General features: G+C 34.1%; 1 protein-coding gene across 10 annotated transcripts in view; it reads left to right on the top strand.

Moving 5' to 3' along the window:
• Positions 1-23763, top strand: part of PHF14 (PHD finger protein 14) — a 210677-nt gene that overhangs the window by 30015 nt on the left and 156899 nt on the right. For all 10 annotated transcript variants that reach the window (XM_057304473.1, XM_057304475.1, XM_057304469.1 and 7 more), the window contains 3 exons: positions 9925-10084; positions 15026-15137; positions 18094-18231. In XM_057304473.1, the coding sequence (XP_057160456.1) occupies positions 9925-10084; positions 15026-15137; positions 18094-18231 (410 nt within the window). The remainder of the gene's footprint in view (positions 1-9924; positions 10085-15025; positions 15138-18093; positions 18232-23763) is intronic.

Consider the following 23763-nt stretch of genomic DNA (forward strand, 5'->3'; position numbering starts at 1 on the left):
GAGGGAAGGTAGATGGGGGCTATGGGGTAATTGGGTGATGGGCATTAAAGAGGGCTCGTGATGTGATGAGCATTGGGTGTTATATGCAACTGATGAATTATTGAACTCTGCATCTGAAACGATGTACTACATGTTGCTAATTGAATTTAAACAAAATAAAAAAATGAAATGAGCTCATCGAAGCAGAGATTACTTTGTATTCGTAGAGACAAATTATATTTCTTGTGAAAATATTTTCAGCACAGAATCATAAACTGTTTATTTTTAGAAATGGGTGTAAGACAATTTAGAGATATTTTATGTATGTATAAAATGGGTATAATCTGTTTTTTTAAACAGAATGTAAAGTAAAACCTTGATGAATTTGTGGGGTTTTTTTATTCTGTGGTAAATAATCAGTGGCAAATACTTTTTGTGTATTTGTATGCACATGAGAAAGCAAGACAAGTCTGGAAGAATACACACCAAAGTTTAAAGTATATTTATCTCTAGGTGGTATGACCATGAAGGATGTTTTCTTTAGCTCATTTTGTTGCCAACAGTATGAATTAGGGATAATAAGGTGTTTAGAGATACAGTCTTGAATGATTGTACCTATATTTGGAATCTGTGAATATCTTGTTAACAAGTTCCTGTGTTTTTTATGTAGTCAGAGTCTAAATCTCCTGTATGTTTCTGTTTCTGCCATGGTTGTGGCTGATATTTGGGTGGTATACAAAATAAATATTGATGCTTTTTAGATTAGAGATAATTTCTTTTAGTTGTCTGATGTTCTCTTCAGTGGTCTGAGATTTTATAGTGGGAAAGAATCACCTAAGGTGCTTGGTTTTTTTTCTTTTTTTAAAAAAATATTTACTTATTTATTTTAGAAAGCGCACATATGCTTGCCTGTGTGGGGGGAGGGGCAGAGGGAGAGGAAAGAGAGTCTCGAGCAGACTCCCCGGTGAGCGGGGGAACCCAGTGCAGGGCCTGATCTCAAGACCCTGAGATCATGACCTGAGCTGAAATCAAGAGTCGGTCACTTAAGCGACTGAGCCACCCAGGAACATCCCCCCTCCTCGAGGTGCTTGTTTAAAACAGATTCTTGGGTTCTACTTCTAGAGATTTTGATGGATTAGTTCTGGGGTGGGGCTCTAGGATCTGCAGTTACAAAAGGTACGTTTGGGTTCTCTTGCAGGAGGTGGGGAAGATCATCCTTTGAGAGACATTGGTTTAGAAGGAAGTAAAATTTGAGAGAGAAAAGGCGTGGCTAGGTAGATGTCGTGCTGGAGCTGAAGAGGGCTGCAGATACAGGTCATGGAAAGGAGTCAGGGCAATGTAGAATAAAGTATACTTTCTGGTATAAGGCAGGTAAGACTCACAGTAAGATTTTTAAAAGTTTAAACTTTTTTATTTCTTATAGAAATGGTTGGGATCAAGGCAATAAGAGATAAAAACGAAGCTCTGAAGACAAAAAATTATGGTTCAAGCCGATAGAAGGTTGAGTCTTGAGGCAAATGGGAGCTAGGGTGTAAACTTCTAAACAGATGCACCTCTTCTTGCTCCAGTTCTCCTACTGTCTTCAGGGCTGATTTTTCTGAAATGCACATCTGTTCATGTTAGTCCGCTGTTTAAAATCATTTTGTCCCTTTAGAATAAAGTTCATACTCATAGCAGGACTCTTGGATTTCATAACCTGCCAATTTGGATGACTTGCTTTTCCAGTATTAGAGGACTTTCACTTATACTATTCCCTCTACCCAGATTCCTTATGTTCCACAAGTATAACCTAAATGTATAGGTGTTAAATTAGTGTTTACCATTGTCTTATGTTATTAGGAGATTTGAAAAATCATTTTTTATTAAAATATTTCCTGTTAAAGTAGCGTATAAACAGAAGTTGCAAATATAGAAGTACATAAAGTAGAACAATGAATTACTGTTCTTCATCTGAATTATTTTTGTATAGGATATTACTGTTAACAGTTTGGTCTGTATCCACACCTGTCCCTCTCTGGTACTTTCTAACCCCCATACAGGTGCCGTTCATTTAACTTTATTATATTACACGAATACATTTTCATTGTAGGATAAATGAGTATAAATGAGCTAAAGAAAACATCTTCCACATGATGATATCACCTAGAGATAAACATACTTTAAACTTGAGTGTGTATTCTTCCAGACTTGTATTGCTTTCTCATGTGCATACAGATATACAAACACATTTTTTAAGAAATTTAATGGCTGGTAATATGCAAACTTTTTTTTTTTTTTTTAAGATTTTATTTGAGAAAGCGTGCGTGTGCACGTGAGTTGGGGGAGGGGTAGAGGGAGAGGAGAGAGAATCTCAAGCAGATGCCAAGCTTAGCATGGAGCCCAGTGTGGGACTTGATCCCACAACCCTGAGATTATGACCTGAGGCGAAATCAGGAGATGGTCGCTTAACTGACTGAGCCACCGAGGCACCCCTATACAAACTCTTCTTGTGACCCCTATACCTCTGTTAACACTGCGGTATTGCCCTACTCCCGATCCAGAATCCATTCATATATTATGTGTTGCTTTTTGTGTCTTAGTCTCCTTTAACCTAAAACAAATGTTCTTTTTGTGTCGTAAGCCAATTTTTAGAATAACTTGTAGAATTTCCCTCAAACTAGATTGGTCTGGTTTTTTTTTTCCCTCATTATTAGGTTCAGTTTAAACAGTTTTTGGCAAAAGTACTATGTTGATGATGTTTATTTCCCATTATACCATATCAAAAAAAGTATGATACCAGTTTATTGAATTTTTGGTGTAGTTAAAGGTAGTGTCAACTAGAACTTTCCATTTTAAAGCCATTTGTTTTTCTTTTGGTAATTAACAAGTAATCTGTGGGGTAATAACTTTGAGACTTTGTTAATATCCTGTTCCCTAATAGCCTTTTGCATAGTGGTATTAGGGTTCTTGTCAGAATCAGTTATATATGTAGCTGCAAGATGGGCCTTTTTAATTCTGTCATTCCTCTACATTAATGGGCAGTATTTGTTTTGTAGAGAACTTCTCCCTTTTTTCCTTTTCAATATTATTATGCTCTCATATGTTATCACCTATTACCTGATTACTCTTTCTGATACTTAAATTGTCCAAATTTGACCAGTGAGAGCCCCTTCATGCAGGCTCCCGTGTACATATGTGAACACACACATCACATGCATATGCTCATGCTCTCTGTCTCTTTCTCTAAATAAATGGGATAAATACCATGGGACTTTTCCCCATGTTACTTGCTGTATTTCACTCATATGTTAATCTGTTAATACTGAGATTCTTTTCATGTGAGTACACATGGGATATATTATTCTTTTTAATGGTACATAGTTAACTATAGAATGGTTCAACCATGATGTCTTTGTTTCTTTTTGTTTCGTTTTTCACTTATAGATAGTACTAACAGATATGTGTCATATATATTTATGAAATAATTTCTGTGGAAGAGATTCCTAGAAGTGAAATTGCTGAAATAAAAGATAAGTGCATTTTAACTTTTAAAAAGACAGAATTGCCGGAATGATCTTCAGAAAGACTGTACTTGTTGATATTCTTACCAATAGTGTACATAGTACTTGATAACTGCATATTAGTAAATTTTCTTTTAATTTTTGGAAACTATCACTTTATTAAAATATGCATTCAAGTTATTATGAGTGAGGTTTGGTATCTTGTGGCCATTTGCATTTTATGTTCTGTTACTTGCTGTGCGTTTCCTTTGTCATTTCTTAATAGGTCTCTTTGTCTTTTCTCATTAATTTACTGGAATTCTTTTCATTTTAATGTTAATCCTTTCACGGCTTTATGTGTTACAAAGATTTTCCATCCTTGCAAATATTTTTTTTCACCCTTTCGTGTACTTTGTAACTTTGTGGTATTTTTCATTGTTTATAGAATGTTCATTTTTTGTACATTTACAGCTGTAGATCATTCTGTACTACTTTTTAAGTTCCAAAATGAATTTTTATATAAAATTAATCCTGAGAGAGTGAAATTTTCTAAAGCAAAATAGGAAGCTAGTGTAGCTGGGTTTTTTTGTTTGTTTATTTTAAATTCAGGTGCCTAAGTGACAGACTTCCTTATTATAGTTCAGGCATGGAACATTTTCTTAAACATTTCATGGTTAGGGGTGCCTGGGTGGCTCAGTCAGTTAAGCATCTGCCTTTGGCTCAGATCATGATCCCAGGGTCCTGCTCAGCAAGAAACCTGCTTCTCCCTGTCCCCCCTACTTGTGTTCTGTCTCTCTCTCACTGTCAAATAAATAAGTAAAATCTTTAAAAACAAAAACATCTCATGGTTAAATGTGAAATTCTTGAATGTCTCATTTTTGAGAAAACTGTCCATCTAATATATACAGATATTAAATAAAATGTGGGAAATATAGAACAGAGAAAAGAAAAAACATTCCTCACAATCCTAATATCCAGACAACCATAGTTAGTGTTTTGGTGTTATCCCTTTAACTTTCTTTCTTGTTCTAATTCTTCGTTGTCTTTTTTTTTTTTTTTTTTGGTTAAGATTTTGTTTATTTGAGAGAGAGACAGCAGAAGTGGGGGAGGGGCAGAAGGAGAGGGACAAGCAGACTTCTTGCTGAGCGGGGAGCCCGATGATACAGAGCTGGATCCCAAAACTCTGAGATCATGACCTGAGCCGAAGTCAGATGCTTAACTGACTAAGCCACCCAGGTGCCCCTTCTTTTTTAAAATATACTTATTTTTTTTTTTTTTTTTTAAGATTTTTTATTTATTTATTCGACAGAGATAGAGACAGCCAGCGAGAGAGGGAACACAAGCAGGGGGAGTGGGAGAGGAAGAAGCAGGCTCATAGCAGAGGAGCCTGATGTGGGGCTCGATCCCATAACGCCGGGATCACGCCCTGAGCCGAAGGCAGACGCTTAACCGCTGTGCCACCCAGGCGCCCCAAAATATACTTATTCTTTTTTTTTTTTTTTTAAAGATTTTATTTATTTATTCGACAGATATAGAGACAGCCAGCGAGAGAGGGAACACAAGCAGGAGGAGTGGGAGAGGAAGAAGCAGGCTCATAGCAGAGGAGCCTGACGTGGGGCTCGATCCTATAACGCTGGGATCACGCCCTGAGCCGAAGGCAGACGCTTAACCGCTGTGCCACCCAGGCGCCCCCCAAAATATACTTATTCTTAAGCATGATAAAGAGAAGTTTTTAAGTTGAGATTTTGCTAAAAGATGGTATTTGAAATATTGCTTATTAAATGTATAACTGTCTAATTACTTTTCAGAGTACTCAGTGTAGATGAATTTCTTTTTGAAATCAAAGGATTCCAACTTGGCACTTAGTATAAACACCTTTGTTGACAAAATCTTATAACTGACTTGTATTGGTAGGGTAACCCTGACTGTGATGTCAGTTATCCTGATATACTGATTGCATTGTATCTGAAGTAAAATGTCACATATGTGTCATAGTACATGGCAGAACATTGGGTAATGCACTGCATTTGCCAGCAGTTACCCTTCAGTTTAGCTGCTGTGCATTAAATGAGATAAGGTCTACTAAGAGATATTCCCCCATTCATTTTCTCTCTGTTATTAACTAGCTCTAGTACATTTTTATTTCTTAGTATATGCAGATATATATCCTTATGAATGTTTATTGAGTAGTAAAGTATGTTTAAGTTATAACCATTTGAATTTTGTAAGTCAGCAGACAATTTTCGTTCTTTTATGCTTTAGGACATATTTGTTACAGGTATCCTACATCTTTCTCATAAATAACAGTATTACTTTAAAATCTTTCTCTTTTTTTAGTGAGTAAAAACCAGAGGTCTTAGTGATAGGATGTTAAGAACAGAAAAAATGCTTTAAGTTTTTAAATGACACCTTTTGGGTTCCTATTTTTTTCTTTAGGAGAGATGTTATTAAATACATTTGTAGATCATTTTAACTCAGCCTCAGAGATGTGATTTGTCCAAAGTTTACATAACTCTAGAAGACGAAAGACTGAAGGTCTTTTCTTCCTTGAGACAAGTTGAATGGCGAAAATTTCCACTGATTTGGATTAGCTATACCCTTGTGTAATTCGAAACAACTGTAAACACATTTTATATTATTTGTCCTTAAATATGATTTGTGTAGGTTGCATGTGTTACTCAGAGGTTGATCCTAATCAGATGGCCACAGAAACATGTTTTTTAAGTTTACATATTTGAAAACCTGAAAACTCCGTATAAAACAGGTTTTATATGTCTCTTATTTTATATGGGTACCCAAATGAAAAAATTCTTTCCATAATCTTATTGAATGAAGATGCGTCTACACAGAATTAGGTAAGTAGAAGGAGATAAAGGTGGGTTTTTGGTTTTTTTGGGGGGGGGATTTTATTTATTTTATTTGAGAAAGAGCGAGCACGAGTCAGGGGCAGAGGAAGAGGGAGAAGCAGACTCCCCACTGAGCAGGGAGCCCGATTCAGGACTTGATTCCGGGACCCTGAGACAATGACCTGAGCCAAAAGCAGATGTTTAACTGACTGAGCCACCTAGGTGCCCGGAAATAAACATTGTTTTATGGTACTTTAAATTATTTTTTGCATGTAGGAAAGAAAAAGATCTTAAAATGTATTTAGTCATTAATTAAAAGGTATCAGAATGGTTATAATATGTTAGAACTTTGGTCTAGAGGTCAGTAAACTCAGTAGGTATGGTAGAGAAATATTGGAAAAGTGGCAAGTCAAGAACTCTGTAAGGGTCATAACACACTGTGAATCATCTTTCAGGGGCATTGAAGCTGAAGAAGAAATACTTACGCACCTGCTGGTTGCTCTTTGAACTTACATGATACCGATATTGTAGGTTACAAAGTAGGGATTTCCTAAGAGAAATGCTCAAAAATCATTCTTCAGGTTGTTTGTAGTTTAATCTCTGTGCAGATTTTTGCCATGTGTGTAGAACATTCTTTAAAAAATAGAATTGAAATTTTACTTTATTGTAAAAAAAATGCTGTGATTTACCTTGATTTTGGCAAATGAGGTGAATAAAATAGCTCCATGGGGGCTTTTTTATTTTGGTAATTGCCTACTTTGTGTGAATACAGATGAAAGAATTTACTTCAAATGAACATTATTTTGTAAAGAAAATACATTTTTCCTTGTAGTATTGTATAAACCTTTGAGAAAGCACATTAATTTTTATTGTTTTGTTTTGTGATTTTTCTTTGAATACCGTGTTTTGCTTACTATTGAGTTTACTGAAAAATTCTTTTATTGGTGATAATAATAACTGCTCCCAAGAAGAAAATTATATTTCCTTTTCATTTTAGGATTCGTCATCTAAAAAATGTATATCTAAACAGAACTGAAGAAGATGATTACCAACACAATTTAATGATATTAAAGAAATTAATAAGTTTTGATTTTTTTTGCTCATCTTGTGTACTATAGTGTAGCTCCTTTGAAATCTTTTCTTTGGCATTCTTTTGTATGATTTTCAGATCATGTTAAGGTTCACTGTTATAAAGCCTTCGAATAGCATAAAGATGACAATTACGGCAACTTCTTGAGGTAGCTTATATAATCATAGTTGCAAACCAACTTTTTAGTTTTCTGCCTACCAGACTGTTTTAATTATACTCTATAGTCAGTGATAGCATTGTATGACTAAAATACTTACACATGACTATTGACCCATTAATGACAACTAGTAAATTAATGTTGGTACTTTAAAATTATTTTCTAGTTGTGTATCATTCTTTTTCTTTCTGGGTGATTTAACTCAGTATGTATGTATGTATGTATTTTTTTTTTTTTTAATTTGAGTATCTTTGGTGTTTGTGAGAACACACTCTCCAGTTTAGGTTCCAGTTGTCTGTTGAGTTTTTAACCAGTTTGAGTAATCACATCTTACACTAGATGCATATAAACTTACCTGTGTGGTAAAGCCTCTTGAGAGATGATTGTTACTTCCGTATGCTTCTCATAGTGTGTGTGTGTTTGTTTTTGATGTCTTCAGTTTATTGGAGGTCACTTTGGATGCCCCTTAGAATTTGGCACTTAGGGGCGCCTGGGTAGCGCAGTCATTAAGCGTCTGCCTTCGGCTAAGGGCGTGATCCCGACGTTATGGGATTGATCCCCACATCAGGCTCCTCCGCTATGAGCCTGCTTCTTCCTCTCCCACTCCCCTGCTGTGTTCCCTCTCTCACTGGCTGTTTCTCTGTCACATAAATAAAAAAAATCTTTAAAAAAAAAAAAAAGAATTTGGCACTTAGACCACCCTCTTAGAATAAACCACCCTCTTAGAATAAACCTGGAAGGTTGATATTTGGCTCTCTGTAGAAGCAACCTATCTTGGAGAGGTAATAAATGTGTCTTAAGAGATCAGAGAAGTGCTCAAGCCTAAAGAAGACTAGGATGTATATCAGACCTAGAATTAAGTTGTAGTTTATTACTATTTATGCATTTTTTTTTCTCTTCAGGATATTTTTATCATGAGGGTGGTATCTTCCTTTCTAGAAGAAAGGAAATTAGGTAATATGAAGTGTGTCAAGCATCATTTAGGAAAAAAAAAACTATATAGGAGTCATGACTATTGTAGTCGTTATTGTAAGTCATCAAGAGTTCGAAATGGTTTTTTGTAGTCTGGGTGAAATGATCTTTGAACTTTTCAGTTGCCCTTTATTGCATTCTATATTTATCAGTATTGTGTTGGTGCCAGTACATTCTTCTTGGTATTTTTATACTGAGAAATAATTATTCATGATAATGGATGTGACATCACTTTTTAGTGAGTTTGGTTTGTCAGGCACTAAGAGCCTCATCAACACTGAGTTCATTGACAAAATTGAGTTTCAGGAATTTTAATGATTTCTGATCTTACCAAAATGTTGGCAGTGATGTTTTGCTTGAATTTCTTGTTGGCTTACATGTTTGACATCTAATATACTCTTTTTAAGCTCAAAATCAAGGAAAATGTTTTTGATCTTATAAAAAGTTTAAACAAATCTGGACGTGCAAATAGTAACTTTAAAATCTGTAATTGCAGATCGTATATTTGCATTGATAAGGAAACATTTTGCTCTTAATAGAAAGGTAGTTGAAGAATAACATGACCTACTCTAAAATGTAAAGATCTATGCTAATTAATCTTGTTTGTTTGCTATGAGCAGCTTTAAAAAATTTTACCACATTTTCTGATTAAATAATTTAATTTCTCTCAGAATACTGAGTTAAACAGAAAAAGATTAATCTCCTGTTTTCATTAATTTCAGTTATGGATAAATTTTTATAGAAAATAGAATTATAAATTTTTAAAAAGATCAAATACCTCCTGGAGCTAGAAGTTGGCTCCGTTGTGAATGGAACTCAGTTTGTCTGACTCCAGTCTGAACTATTCAAATTGTTCTATAGCCTTAATTTATGTCTGTGTGGGTTTCTGTATGTATTTTTCTTTTACTAATGGTTAACTTTGTGTTTATGGTTATATGAGTTTGTGTTTTATCTACCGTCTCCAAAGTTAGATTAGAGACTTTTTTGATTGTATATTTATTTTGCATGAGCATGGTCTTAAATAAATTTAAGTGTCCATTACAAAAGGAGCTCAATAAATATTAACCAGTAGTTCCTAGATGCAATCTGATTTCTTTTTAATGAAAAATTCCTATTTTTATGTAATTTTTTAAAGAACTGTACATTTTTCTATTCCTGTAATGCTTTTCCAGTAGATGTAAAATTATTTTAAAAGGTCATTTGTTTAATTGTGCATACTATGGTAGGTGAAAAAGTACTTTTATAAAATGATTTCACTTACATGTTTTGACTTTAATATCATTCTTATGAACCATTGGTTTTTCAGATTTGTTCTCTACTTCCCTTTTTCTTTTGTAATTTTAAAAATGAGTTAAAAAAATAAACTATTTCATCATACTTTTTTTCTCTTTTCTTTTTTAGGTTGCTATGGAGTTGATGGAGAGAGTGACTCTATTATGAGTTCAGCTTCTGAAAACTCCACGGAACCTTGGTTTTGTGATGCCTGTAAATGTGGTGTTTCCCCTAGCTGTGAACTCTGTCCCAATCAGGATGGAATTTTCAAGGAGACAGATGCTGGAAGGTTGATGTCATAATTCTGATATGTTAATATGCCTGCTTTATAATGTGTCTGCTTCTGACTATTCTAATTTTTTCAGTTACACACTTTTGTTTGGTTGTTTCTTTGTATATTTTTGGCATAGAGTAAATGGACAGTAGGCTACAGATCAGGGGAAGAAGGAGAAAATACTGTTTGTTGGTTGTTTGCATTTGCCTTTATAGCCATAGTCCCATTTAATCCCAATAATGGCTCTATAATAAAACAGGTGCTAAAGTTTTCCATTTTATAGGTGTGGTAGCTGAGGCTCAGATCATTAAGTAATTTTAATTTGATCAAGGCCACAAGCAGGTGGATAGTCAGATTGGAACCCAGATCTGTCTGACTTCAAAAGTATATCAGAAGACAGAACCCATACAGTGGTTTTAAAAGGGGAACTTTACAGAATTATTAAGCTATGATAAGAGTAACTGTGATATCACAGCCTGTACCCCTGAAACAAATAATACATTGTATGTTAATTTAAAAAATTAAAAAAAAAGAATGATGTACTACATATTGGCTAATTGAATTTAAATAAATAAGTAAGTAACTGTGGTATAAAAGGACTCTAAAGGATACCCCAAGGCTGAGGGAGAGTATCCAGGGAATGACAAACTTGGAAGACCCCTCCCCCAGGCTGAAGTTCAGACCTTATTGGAGGAGGTGTAGTTGCAACCTATTGGATGGCAGAGATTACTGGTTTGCCTGGGCCAGAACCAGCCCTTAGTTCTTGGCAAGTGGGTGTCTAGGCACAAGTTGCAGAGGGAACTGGGGCACCAGTGTGGTATCTGGAGTGTGTGGGTCTGTGTTAAGAGGGCCATAGAAAAGTGATCTCTAGGCTGGGCTTGCGAAGTCACAGAGTTGGTAGTTGGTGTATGTGTCTGGGGCAGAGCCCTGGCAGATGCTGTTTGTCATCCCTGCTGAGAAGTGCTTTCCTCCTATGGTGCTCTCTACCACTTCTAGTAAGACAGCTTTAATATCATGCTCACTGTAAAGGAGAAATGCTGAAGGGATTTTGTCCATTATTGTATAGCAGATATTTAAGGTGGATTTAGAGCTGAGAGGCAATAAATTGATAACTGGCACAAAGACCTATGTTTTTTTCACCATACTCACACTCATCTTTATTATTATATTTAAGTAATTGTCATCCTAATAGTGTTGACATTTTTTCATGTTTTTGTCCAAGAGACTACCATCTGGAATGGGTGATGGAAATTTAAGAGTAGTTCCTGCCCTCTTGTATTTTATGGATCATTACCTACCTGACCTCCCCACCCTGCCGGCCCCCTCCCCATGTAAGAGGAGTACTAAAATGTATTTTTTATTTTGTGATGTTAAGTTTTTTGTGATATAAGTTTTTTATTTTGTGATGAAATATTTCAGTATTTTAAAAAATGTTTAATATTGGGACAGGAATAATAAAATAACCTATACAGATTTTAAGCATTATTTTCCATATTTTAACATTGAAAAGATAGGAGACATTTTATCCCAAAATAAAGGTAGTCTTTAAAATTTAATACATGTTACTTTAGTAAAGTCAAAAATATTTTTCTTGTATTTCCCTCAGTTGGTGGAGAGGCCTCTGAGAAATGTCGCCATAAAAGGTTGTTGGGATAGCATAGAATCTACCATGGAGTCTTGAAGAACCCTGTGTGTTGATATTTAGGAAGAATGGCTAAAAATCTTAGCTCTTCTTCCTCATTGGACATCCAAAAAGATGAAATAAAATATAAGATGTAGCAGATGATTTGATGTATTGACATGAATCTTTAGTCTCTGTCATAGACCTGGGCATTATTTCATGTTTGGACTGACTTGGGCCCAGAATTAGGGAATTTAGTACAGCATTAAAAGTATGTGTTTTCAGGTTGGACTGCCTGTATTTCAGTTCTGGGGGTTTTTTTTGTTTTTTTTTTGTTTGTTTGTTTTGTTTTTACTAACTGTGATTATGTGATTTAAACTTATTTTAAAAACCTCCATTTTCGTAGTACTTTTGAGAGGATTAAATGAGGTGATTCCTGTAAAACAATACAGTTTCTGGAGCATAATAAGTGGTTAATAAATGTATCCTTATTTCTACTGCTGCTGCTTCTGCTGCTGCTAGTGCTTTTATTATTGATATTGTTCCATTTCCTTAAGGTGCTCATAGAGTACCAGCTGTATAAATTCCTTCTGGTAACTATTTAGTCCTGACAGTTGAAATTTTTGGTGATAAATTGTAGTGAATAAGTAAAACAACTTTGGAAAACACAGAGCTTCCTTTTAGGGAAAATAATTTGTTTTACCTCTTTTCTTGTTCATAAATTGAAAGTTCTATTCAAAAACTATAACGTACCTGTCCCTTCACGCTATTGTAATCCACAAAATAACGCGTAAAATTGTTTCTGAATGGAGAAAAGAGAGGCCTCTTGAATTAGATTCAGTGAGAAATATTTGTACTGACTCCGGTGGATCTTACCTCTACAGACACTTCCCTTGATGGTACAGCCTGGCAAATTTCTTTTATAGCGTTTGAACATTTTATTTGCATTGAGGCACACACTCATCTATAGGCTATGGTGGAAATATAGGTCTTGATATAGTTTGAAGGATATAGTTGAAGCTTGATATACTTTGATTCAAGGCAAAAAAAAAAGTCAAGAAAATTTGACAAGCCATTTAGTATTCTAGCTTCAAATGGTAAATGGGGGGGAAAAGCACAATGTATGGAAAGAATGAAAAAGGTTTTGAAACTGCCATATCACATAGGCTAATTAGAGTTTTCCCCCTGTTTCTGATGGGAGCCACAAGTTCTACATGGAAAATGATATGATTTAGTGTGAGGAAACCATAAGTACTTTTTTGTCATTAAATTTTTATTCCATTCCTTAGAAAGAGTATTTTACCCTGTCTTAAGTGGTCTTATATAAACCTGATTATGGGAAATATTAGACTCTAATCCTTAAAGATTGCATGCCCAACGCTATGCTGCAAGTACTTAACATTGCATGATTATACTTCTAAACTGTCTTCGTGGTTCTCTGTCCTAGTAGTCACTTAGGAATTGATTACTGAATGAATAAATGAAGAATGAAAATAACATAATGGAAATGGATTTATTTTACATGTTGTAAAGGCACTACAAATACAACACATTTCAAAATCAAATTCGATTAAAGTAGTTCCCATTCTGAGTGAGTCCTTGATAAATCTAGCTAGTTTGCTTTATTAAAATATGTGAGTTTAAAAGGATATATTAATAATTTTTATGCTAGAATGACAATTTTGTCTCTTCATTTTTTTTGGTGCTATTATGTGGTGCGTCTTTTCTGTTTCCTTTCCCCAGTCCAGCATCTGTCCTTATAGCTTCAAGCAAAATGGATGTTAAAGTAGCAAAGAAGATTATTCTTTTTTGATTTCTCCATTTGTCTTAATTAAAGAATTCTAAAGTATGTACAATTAAACAAATGAACAAAAAATTATTTACAACAGGTATTAAAAAGGAACAAAATTGTCTCAGCTGTTTGATATGCATTTTAATAAAGACCCAAGTTGACATCCTCACATCAGTGGTTGGGGAGAAATTATACACTTGTGTGCCAATCACACTGAAATAGCAGTTTAAATCTGTAGTACTTGCATGACTTGTACTAAAACATTTTCAGAAGGTCAGTATGAAGCAAGAAGCCAGCTGTTGGGTTTATCAAAGATAAACTCCTACAGAGTACAGTGGCATTTAATACACCAGTGGAGCATGAAAAAACTGCGCAAATTAAATTGAGAAAGCAGCTGCTTGTTGAAGATGTGTATCTTTATATTGAACTCCACAGGATACATTTGGGAGGTTGGATTAAAACATTTTATCAAGAAAATCTCAAAATCTTGGATTTTCTTCTCAATAAAAAAGATAATTTCTAAAGATTTGTAACTGTTTTCCCCAGCGCTTCTATAAAATGATTCTTAGTCTTATTCTTTTAAAACTTTTAGTGTCACAAAACACAACCATGTAGCAGTCATAGCCGCTCAAGCTGTGATAAAGCAGAATTTGTTATTAATATAGTCACAAGATTAAGAGAGATTTGCCATCTCATTTTTACACTTCTTTCTCACAGAAGTGATATAGATCTGTTTAAATTTCAAAATCCAGTGATCCCATATATTGTATGGTTGTATGTAAACAGAAAAGCTTCCTAATGCATTTCAAAAGTTTCAGGGTAGCTTTGAAAAAAATGAAATTAGAATCAACTCCCTTTTTAGTGTACTGAAACTTTCAGCATTCTTTGTTTAGTGTTGTGCATCATTCAGACTAAAAATATATATATATGTGGGATGTATAAGTTTTAGTACAAAGGTTGTATGGTGAACAGATGAGTGAAAAAGGATTTCCTTATATGTTATAACTGTTCTGAACAGTCTTTGAGAATCAGTTTTAACCTGGGAACAAAGAAAGTCTGGATGAACACCAAAAAGTTTTAAAGTATTCTGAAGGACTGTTCTAACAGCTTTTAGAAAAAAGTAACAAGAACAATTTTACCTAATTACTGCAGAATAACTTCACAGTTCTTAAATTAGATCCTTACTTCTCAGAGTGCTTAAAATAATGAATGTGAATACCTTTCCATGCGTAAGAAAATGATGTTTTGTTTCACTTGAATAGTGGTTTTGTGCAAATATTTAAGAATAACAGGTGAGTGCAAAGTGCAGTGAATTGAAGTGAAAGGCAATTATAGTTGTTAACTCTTAGCTTTGGCTAAGCTACTAGAAAAGTACTTACTGCAGTCGTGCTTACTCCATATTCTTCAGTTATATGAGATTCTGAAATCTGACCATAGAATTCTTTCACTAGTTATTTGAGATGGCACATATTTTGTGTTTATTTTCCTCGTGAGCATTTTATGAAAGGGTTTGATAGCAAAATCATATTTTCTCTCCTTATAGATGGGTTCACATTGTTTGTGCCCTGTATGTTCCTGGAGTAGCCTTTGGAGATATTGACAAATTACGGCCAGTAACACTAACAGAAATGAACTATTCCAAATATGGTGCCAAGGTGAGACAAACTTTTCTTGATTGTCTAAAAGAAAAAATTTTACTTGTTTGTTTATATGGCTTTTTACTAATATCATATCATTGTTGAATACAGAAATGCTTATTTGTAATCATACTATTTGTAAAGCAGTTGGCATTAAATCATCTATTATTAGTAATTTAACCAGAAAGCCCATAATTTATAAATTCTTTAATGCATTCTTAATTTAATGTAATCTGTGGGTAAAATGATAATTGATTCTACTTCTATTTCTTTGGCATTTAGCACACTCCCTAGCACACATGAATTCTCAGACGAGTTAGAGCAAATACAAACCTAATTTCTGACTTTACTTTTGAAGTGGAATTTACCAAAAGTACGAAAAGAGTCTTACAAGAGGCACCTGTTATTTTGCTAAGACTTCAAGTGTTGTTGTTGTTGTTGTTGTTGTTGTTTAAATGACTACATAACCTGTTTAGCAACTGATTCTAAGCCTCAGGTTTATAAATTGGTTTTTATAGCTCGAGTTTTAGAATTATAAGTGATAAAAATACACTTACTAGTTTAAATTTAGGTATATAATTACTATAGACACCCCTGTAATATTAGAATGAACTAGGCACTGATACATTCTCTTCCATTGCTGTCTTTTGGGAAATTGGGAAGGAAGACTCCTGAATAGCATAAGTAACACATTAACGTGGGGTGGGAGGCTTACAGATTGTTGGAAAATTCCAGAATTTGATAGTTTCTGCTGTTATATCCAGAATATCCTCCTTAGGTTCTAACCACCACCTGCATCCCTCAGACCTGCAGGCCTCCAGCCTCACTCTAAAACTCTTGTGCTTTAGTTTGGGTAATTTCTATTGAACTATCTGCAGCATCCCTCTCCAAAATTAGCTAAAGCCCCCAGAGAGAAAAACAGGCACAAACACTGAACTTACTTTCCTGCTCCTCAGGTAATTCTATACTATCTTGTTATCTCTCTGATGCCTTTAAAGCTATAGTTTAAAAAAAATAATAATTTGTCCATATTTTCTGGTTTCTAGCAGGATTAATACAAATTTCCTAGTGCACCCATTACTGGAAGTGAAAGGTACTGCTTTTTGATAACAGCTTCATAATTCACAAACACGGAGCCTGGAAGGGACTAGCTTAAGTAATTTTCAGTAGGCACACATTATTATCATAAATATAAATCTGCAAGCAATGAAAAACACAGGAACCAGATATTATTTCATGTAACTGAAACCAGCAGTGACCTTTGAACTGAAAAAGAGAATCATTAAATAGTCGTCAGCAGCCGTCAGCTGATTTTTCATTATCACCTGCTTTTGTTTTAAAGTATGATTAGGAAATGGAGTAAAAAATTATGTATTCTCTACCTCATCTGCAACATCAACCAGTAATGTGAATTATAACTGGGACAGCTCTTATGGACATATCTATCCGTTTCCTAATCCTGGCTGCTTTCTTTCCTGTGTTCTCAGTTGCTTAGTTCCCTAGCATTTTAAATGATTCAGGCAATTGAGGAAGATTCCCTTTTCTTTGTTAGATTGTTCTATAGTCTACAAGACTTTATGGTCATGAAATTTCTCTGTGTATTTACTGTGAAATCTCTTGCTCAACTTTATCATATTACATTGAATTAGTTTGGGAACTATCCTGAACAGTTTGGTTCTGTGTGTGCTATTGACATTCTTGAAATAATTTAATTTCTTCATTTCTTTCTCTACCTTCCTCTCTCCTGTCTCATTCTTTCTCTCTTTTTTGGTTTCATGTTTAGATTACTATTTGCTAGTATTTTATCCCATACGTCTTCTATTGTTTTTGGAAAAAGACATTTAACCAAGCAGTAGAGTGTCAGGATTTGGGTGTGTTTTCACATCTGTGCCCAGTTCTTGCTGTTTTCATTCATTGCTGATGTGTCAGTTTGGTGCTATCTACCTAGTAGATAATCCCTAACTATTACAGTCTTAAAATGACATTTTTCATGTTTGTTGAAACTATTTTTTTCTTTATGATTCCCTTATATTTAATTTACTTGGAATATGTTTACTGTAAACAGTTCTTTAATTGTCAGTCTTTCACAATTTAGCAGGTTTTTCTTTTATGAAGATTACTATCACTTGAGTAGTTTGTATTTTATGACTAGATTTGTTTTTTTTCTCTGTGGTTTAGACAGTGAAAAGGATAAAAATAAATTTGGGGGGATTGGGAATAATTTCAGTAGTTTAAACTTTCAGTTTTACAGTTTTTTCCTTTCTGTTCAGAAAGGATGTAGTTGGCTGTAATATCTATCACAGCAAATTGTTTACTTAAGATTACTTTTAATTCTTTTTAAAGTATTTCTCTTTAATAGTATTTAATTTAATAGTACTTAATTCTCTTTAATGTATTTTTTAAATATACGATATTTTTGGCTGCAGTGCCTAGATTTTTTTGGTGAATTTTCTCTGACTTCTTATTTATTTTCTTTAATTTTCTAAGCAGTGTTATATTGTTCAAATCAGTATAGTTTAATGGTTAAGAGCATGGACTTTAAAGTAAAATTACCCTGGCTTGAATACTGAGTTGGCAGTTATTTTTTGTGTTATTTTGAACAGATTTCTTAACCTGTCTTCACCTCAATTTTCTCCTGTGTAAAATGGAGATAATATTTCTTCCACATATTAGAGTGGAAGATTCCACAGTATGGTTACATATATTAATATATATAAAGTGCTTAGAATAGTGCTTAGCACATAGTAAACTTTCAAATTATTCTTATTATTACTGTCATCATTATTATATCAGTGGAATTTTGGTTTATTAGAACTATAGACAGAATTTTTTCATATAAACTTTTCTTGCCTATAATTATTGTTTCTATTAAAATGCTATTGATTATTTGTGTTTTATGAATGCTTTGTATGAGAATGGAGTCTTGTTTTAGAGATACTTTCATTCTGAGAGTTTTCCTATTACTCCATTGTAGGAGTGTAGCTTCTGTGAAGACCCTCGTTTTGCTAGAACTGGAGTTTGCATTAGCTGTGATGCAGGGATGTGCAGAGCCTATTTCCATGTGACTTGTGCCCAGAAGGAAGGTCTGCTTTCAGAAGCAGCAGCAGAAGAGGTAGGTTTATTTAAACTCATCATTGGTGAATATGTTCATAATGTCTCATGACTATTAATGTCCCACAACAGGTGTGCATCATAAAAAAAATTAAAAAGCTTATTTTAAAAGTCTTCGTCTAGATCACTGGTTTAAAATTTCAAAAGTAAACAATGCATGAGTTTTTTTTCTGTATTAAAGCTAGTTAGACATTTTGAAAACATGTTAAAATTTTTATAGTGAGATCTGACGGATAAAATGAAACATAATCCAGGTTGTTTTAAAGCATTAAAATGTCAGCATCTTGGATATCCTCACTCTGTTTTTACAAATAAAATCACTACCCCATCTTCAGTATCTGCATTTCTCTCTCTTTACAATTGTTTTTAATTTTATGGTTTTCCTTCCAGGTTTATTGGCTTTAGATTAAGCAATCATTTGTTTTCAAAGTATGTTTTGGGGACTCCTTAATATTCTTTCAAGGAGTCTATGAGGTTAAAACTCTCTTTGTAACAATATGAAAATGGTATATACATTTTTTACTATTAATTTTCTCATGAGCAATAGGGGATATTTTCAGAGATTATATAACACATAACAATGTAACATATTAAATGTGGAAATAGTTTTGAGAATCCAGCTATCTTCTTTTATGTGGGCTATCTAAACGTTAAAGAGATTTGCAGAAATGTAACAGTGCCACTCTTCTCACTGAATTTGTGTATGTAAATTACAGTATTTTTAATAAAAATGTTATATATCTTAATTTGTAATGGGATTATTATTTTAAGATGAATAAATATATTAAAATTTTATTTATTTTCTAATATAGGGACTGTCTATAAATATAACTCACATAAGGTCTTTCAGGTTCCAATAATTTTTAAGACTTTTAAGGAGTCCTGAGATTAAAGTTTTGTTGATTCTTTTAAGTTCTTTATATAGACAGGTATTTGAGTGTTTGCTTGGTAATTCTTACTGTCTATTCATGGTGGATCTGTGGTATAGCTAAGTCTCTTGTTGTATTTCTTCTTTTACTGGCTAAATTTTTAGTATTATATAAAAATATGTTTATTATATTGGGTCTTTATCTTATCCCATTTAATTCATAGAAGGAATTAAGTGAAAAAGATAATCTGATGAAAATTTGTTGAGTAGATTCAGAGCGATATATTTTTTGAATAAATGAATTCTATAGCTGTTATATGTTGGTACATGATTTTGTACCAGTCTCTGATTCTTATGAATTGTACTTTGATTACTTGATGAAGGGTACTGGGTAAGCGTTGAATATTTGCACAGCTCTTAGGCATAGAGGTATAATTACTTATATAATAGGGTTGTGTGGATTAATTATGACTACAGCTCAGGATGGTGAGCAGAAGTGCAGAGGGGCAATGCGAGTAAGATTTAGAAGACCAGGTAATTCCAGGTGAATACTTGGATCACAGAATCTGTTAGGTTATTACTGTACTGTGGTAAACTTTGAGCTTTGCAATCAGGAGGACTTCTCTGTAGCCATTTCTTTTAGAACTTATTGAGAGCTTTACCTTTCATACTATGGTAGTTTGGGTTCCTTCGCATAGCACCATTCACCATTTTTTTGCGGGGGTAGACAGTAGCTAACGAAAATGTGTGAAGTTGGGGTCCCTGGGTGGCACAGTCAGTTAAGGGTCTGACTTGGTTTCAGCTCATGCTGTGATCTCAGGATCATGAGATCAAAAGGCCATGGCTCCACTCAGTGCAGAGCCTGCTAAAGTTTCTCTCTCTCTCTCTCTCTCTCCCTCTGCTCCCTCCCCTGCGTGCTTATGCAGGTGCCCATAGGCGCGCTCTAAAATAAAATAAGTCTTTAAAAAAATAAAAAGAAAATGTGTGAAGGAGCTATATACTGCTGCCTTATTAGGTGTGCTTTTTGGGGGGGGGGATGATTTAAAACATATTTGTATATGTTTCTAGTGTCTTGTTTATAAACAATTATAGAATTGGAAAATTGTAAAAATTTCTGACCAGTGTTTTAAAACCCAAGACTTTTTATGAATCTGTATCAATGAGGTTTGCTCTTGGCAGTAATTATTCTGTTAAAAGATGTTCTTGGCTACTTCTTATGGTCGTACTTCTATAGAGTAAGATTTTTGTAATGTAATAATATATTTAATTAAAAAACAAATTTTAAATTAAAACATATCTATTGTTTGTGGACATATCTTCTGTTTTATTATTATATGACATTCTAGAAAGCTTTTTCTCCCCCCCTTTTTTAAAGACTTGTTTGTTAAATGGAATGTCTTCTTTCTTTCTTTTTTTTTTTTTTTTTTTTTAAGATTTTATTTATTTATTTGACGGAGAGAGAGACAGCCAGTGAGAGAGGGAACACAAGCAGGGGGAGTGGGAGAGGAAGAAGCAGGCTCCCAGCAAGGAGCCCGATGCTGGGCTCTATCCCAGGACCCTGGGATCACTCCCTGAGCCAAAGGCAGATGCTTAAGGACTGAGCCACCCAGGCGCCCCAAGTGGGATTTCTTCATAATGGCTGTTGTACTTAGGCAGTAAAAGAAAGGTTGAGAAAGAATAAGTACCTTAGTTTCATCCAGTGACATCATATACCTTACCATATTCTAATGATTTTTTTTTAAAGATTTTATTTATTTATTTGTCAGAGAAAGAACATACAAGCAGGGGGAGCGGCAGGCAGAGTAGGCAGAGGGAGAGGAAGAAGCGGGCTCCTGGCTGAGCAAGGAGCCCGATGCAAGGCTTGATCCCCGGACCCTGGGATCATGACCTGAGCTGAAAGCAGACTTTCAGCCGACTGAGCCACCCAGGCATCCCACTAATGATTTTTTATAGACTTCTGACATAGTACTTTATTTTATTGGTGAGGATCCATTTGAAGTTTCTTATCTTTCTGATCCACTTTGTGAAAATTCCAGATTCTTTAGAATATTCAAACCATGTTATGATAAGACATGTTTATTATTAAAACTGAGCAATAGCACAGGTTTAATTATGCTGACTGAAATTTATGTGATTATGTTTCACACTATTTAGTGAGCCTTAAGGTTACTTATATTTCATGTAAAATCGTATGGTAGTTTCTTCTGTGATAAAGTATTATTTGTTGCCTCTGTTACCATGTAGAAAACTCTCTTTGAAACAATATAAGATTATAGATTTTTATTGATTCTTTTTTTCCCATAACCTTTGACTTAATGGACTAAAATCATTCATGGATTAAATGTCAAGGGCTCAAATTAGATCTTTAGCTATTGAACTGATGCCTTAATATTGCTGGGAAAAACAGGATTGGTAGGAATAGGCTCTTGGTAGATCAAGTAATTTTTCATGAATTCATCAAGAAGTTACATTGCTTAAAACTAGACATTTTATATGAGATGTTCAGTAATACCTTTATGTGGCTTTTAGGCATGTGATAACTTATATTTTTATTTTAAAAATTATTTAGTGTATTCATGTGTGTGTGTGTGTGTATAAAATAAGGCTGTATCTTGAGAATATGTCTAGAATATGTCCACTTCTTAACAAATTCATTGCTGCTATCCTAGTCCCAGTAATCGTTAGTCACCTGGATTAATAACATGCTAATTCTTTTCCCTGCTTTTCTTTGCCTTTTTAGGACAGAGAGTGGCATTTTATTTTTTTCTCTGAAGAGCTGGATAGCAAATATTTCAGGCTTTTTGGGCCTATGGTTTGTTTCACAACTATTTAACTTTGCCATTGATTGTGAAAACTGTCTTAAGAGAACATGTAAATGAATAACTATGGCTGTGTTCAAATAAAACAAAACAAGATGGGCCCAGATTTGGCTCTCAAGTCATAGTCTACCAGTCCTTTCTAGAGAAGGAGGACCTTTTCAGTAACAACTAACTGTCCCATTAAGATCTAAGTCAGAGCTGGTCACTCATCTGCTCAAAATCCCTTCAGTGGTTTTCTATCTGATTTACACTGGAGGCCAGTTTTTTTTTTTTTTTTGGTTTTTTTTTGTTTGTTTGTTTGTTTTTACAATGATTTTAAAGCTCGGTGTTGTGATCTGAGTTCACATTACCTTTCTGACCTCATCACTTCCCCTTATTCAATCTCCCTGGCCTTTTTCCTGCTTCTGTAATGAACGTGTTGGGTAAGCTCCTACTCTGGGTCTCTGTACTTGTTGCATGGGCTGCCCTTCCCTCACGTATGTCCTCATGGCTCATTCCCTCACCTTTTTTTGGATCTTCGCTCCATGCCTGCTTCTCACTGTGTACTTTCCTGGTCACCCTAACGTTGTAACACTCTCTGTGACGCTTTCTAATTCCCTTTCCTGCTAATTTTTTTTCCGTTCTTTTTAATATACTGATTCTTATTTATATTGTTTATTGTTTCTCACCTTTATTAGAACATGGATTTATGAGGAGAGGGTTTTTTAGTTTTCTCTTATTTTTCACTGTATCTTCAGTCGTTAGAACACAAGTTGAGGGAGTGGTTTCTTCTATCAGTCAGCTTTTGTTTGGTCAGCTCTTTAGCCTTACTGGCTTTTTTTTTTTTTTTGGTAAGATTTTATTTGAAAAAATAATTCTAGGGTAAAATTAGTTTTCAAATCATCATTTTGTGTTGTAGTATTTTGCATATTTCCTTTCCCATTTATTTGTTTTGATTTCCTATTTATATAAAGGCATTGCCTGAGGGTATCCCTTTGGCATATTTTTTTGTGGTATTGGAATAACTGTTTATTCATATATGTGTCTCTTTATCTCTTTGGTTTATATGAAATGATATTTCTGCCATCCCAGCTCAGGGAACTATTATATATTAAAGCATGTATAGCAAATAGATCACTTTCATTTTGGTACTTTTCTAAGGTAACCTTATTTAACCTTTATTTGAAGTTTAACTATAAGAAGTATGATTTATTTGGAGTATATTCAGAGTATCAATTCCTTTAAATAGTCTATATGAGCTCTATTATTAGACATTTACATACTTGGACAAAATTATTTTGATTCTTAGGATTATTCATTTGCTGTTATGAGCTTTTTACATTTTGATGTTGTAGCATTTTTTTATTGTTACATTTTGCCTTACTGATTTTTTTCTTTTCAATGGGAATATTGATGAGCCAATTTTTCAGTATGTAGTGTCCTTCCTCTTAGTTCTTAATACTAGGTATAGCTGTGAGTTTGCTTATGAACTTGTTTGGGTTTTTTTATTGTGATTTTATTTGTTTTTATCTTTTGACCCCCTTCACCCATTTTTCTACTGGTCTGTTTTCTCTATGAGTTTGTTGTTTTCTGTGTGTGTGTGTCTGTGTTTTGGTTTTTTTGTTTGTTCGTTTTAAGATTCTACATATAAGAGGTATCATACTGTATTTGTCTTTCTCTGTTTGACTTATTTGACTTATCATGATGCCTTTGAGTCTAACTATGTTGTCGCAAATGGCAAATTTCATTTTTTATGGCTGAATAGTATTCCATTGTATAATATATATCACAGTTTCTTTATCCATTCATCCATTGGCGGACACTTAAGTTCCCATATCTTGTCTGTTGTAAATAATGCTTCAGTGAA

Source organism: Ursus arctos, unplaced genomic scaffold (genome assembly GCF_023065955.2).
Source record: "Ursus arctos isolate Adak ecotype North America unplaced genomic scaffold, UrsArc2.0 scaffold_3, whole genome shotgun sequence".
Lineage (NCBI taxonomy): Eukaryota > Metazoa > Chordata > Mammalia > Carnivora > Ursidae > Ursus > Ursus arctos.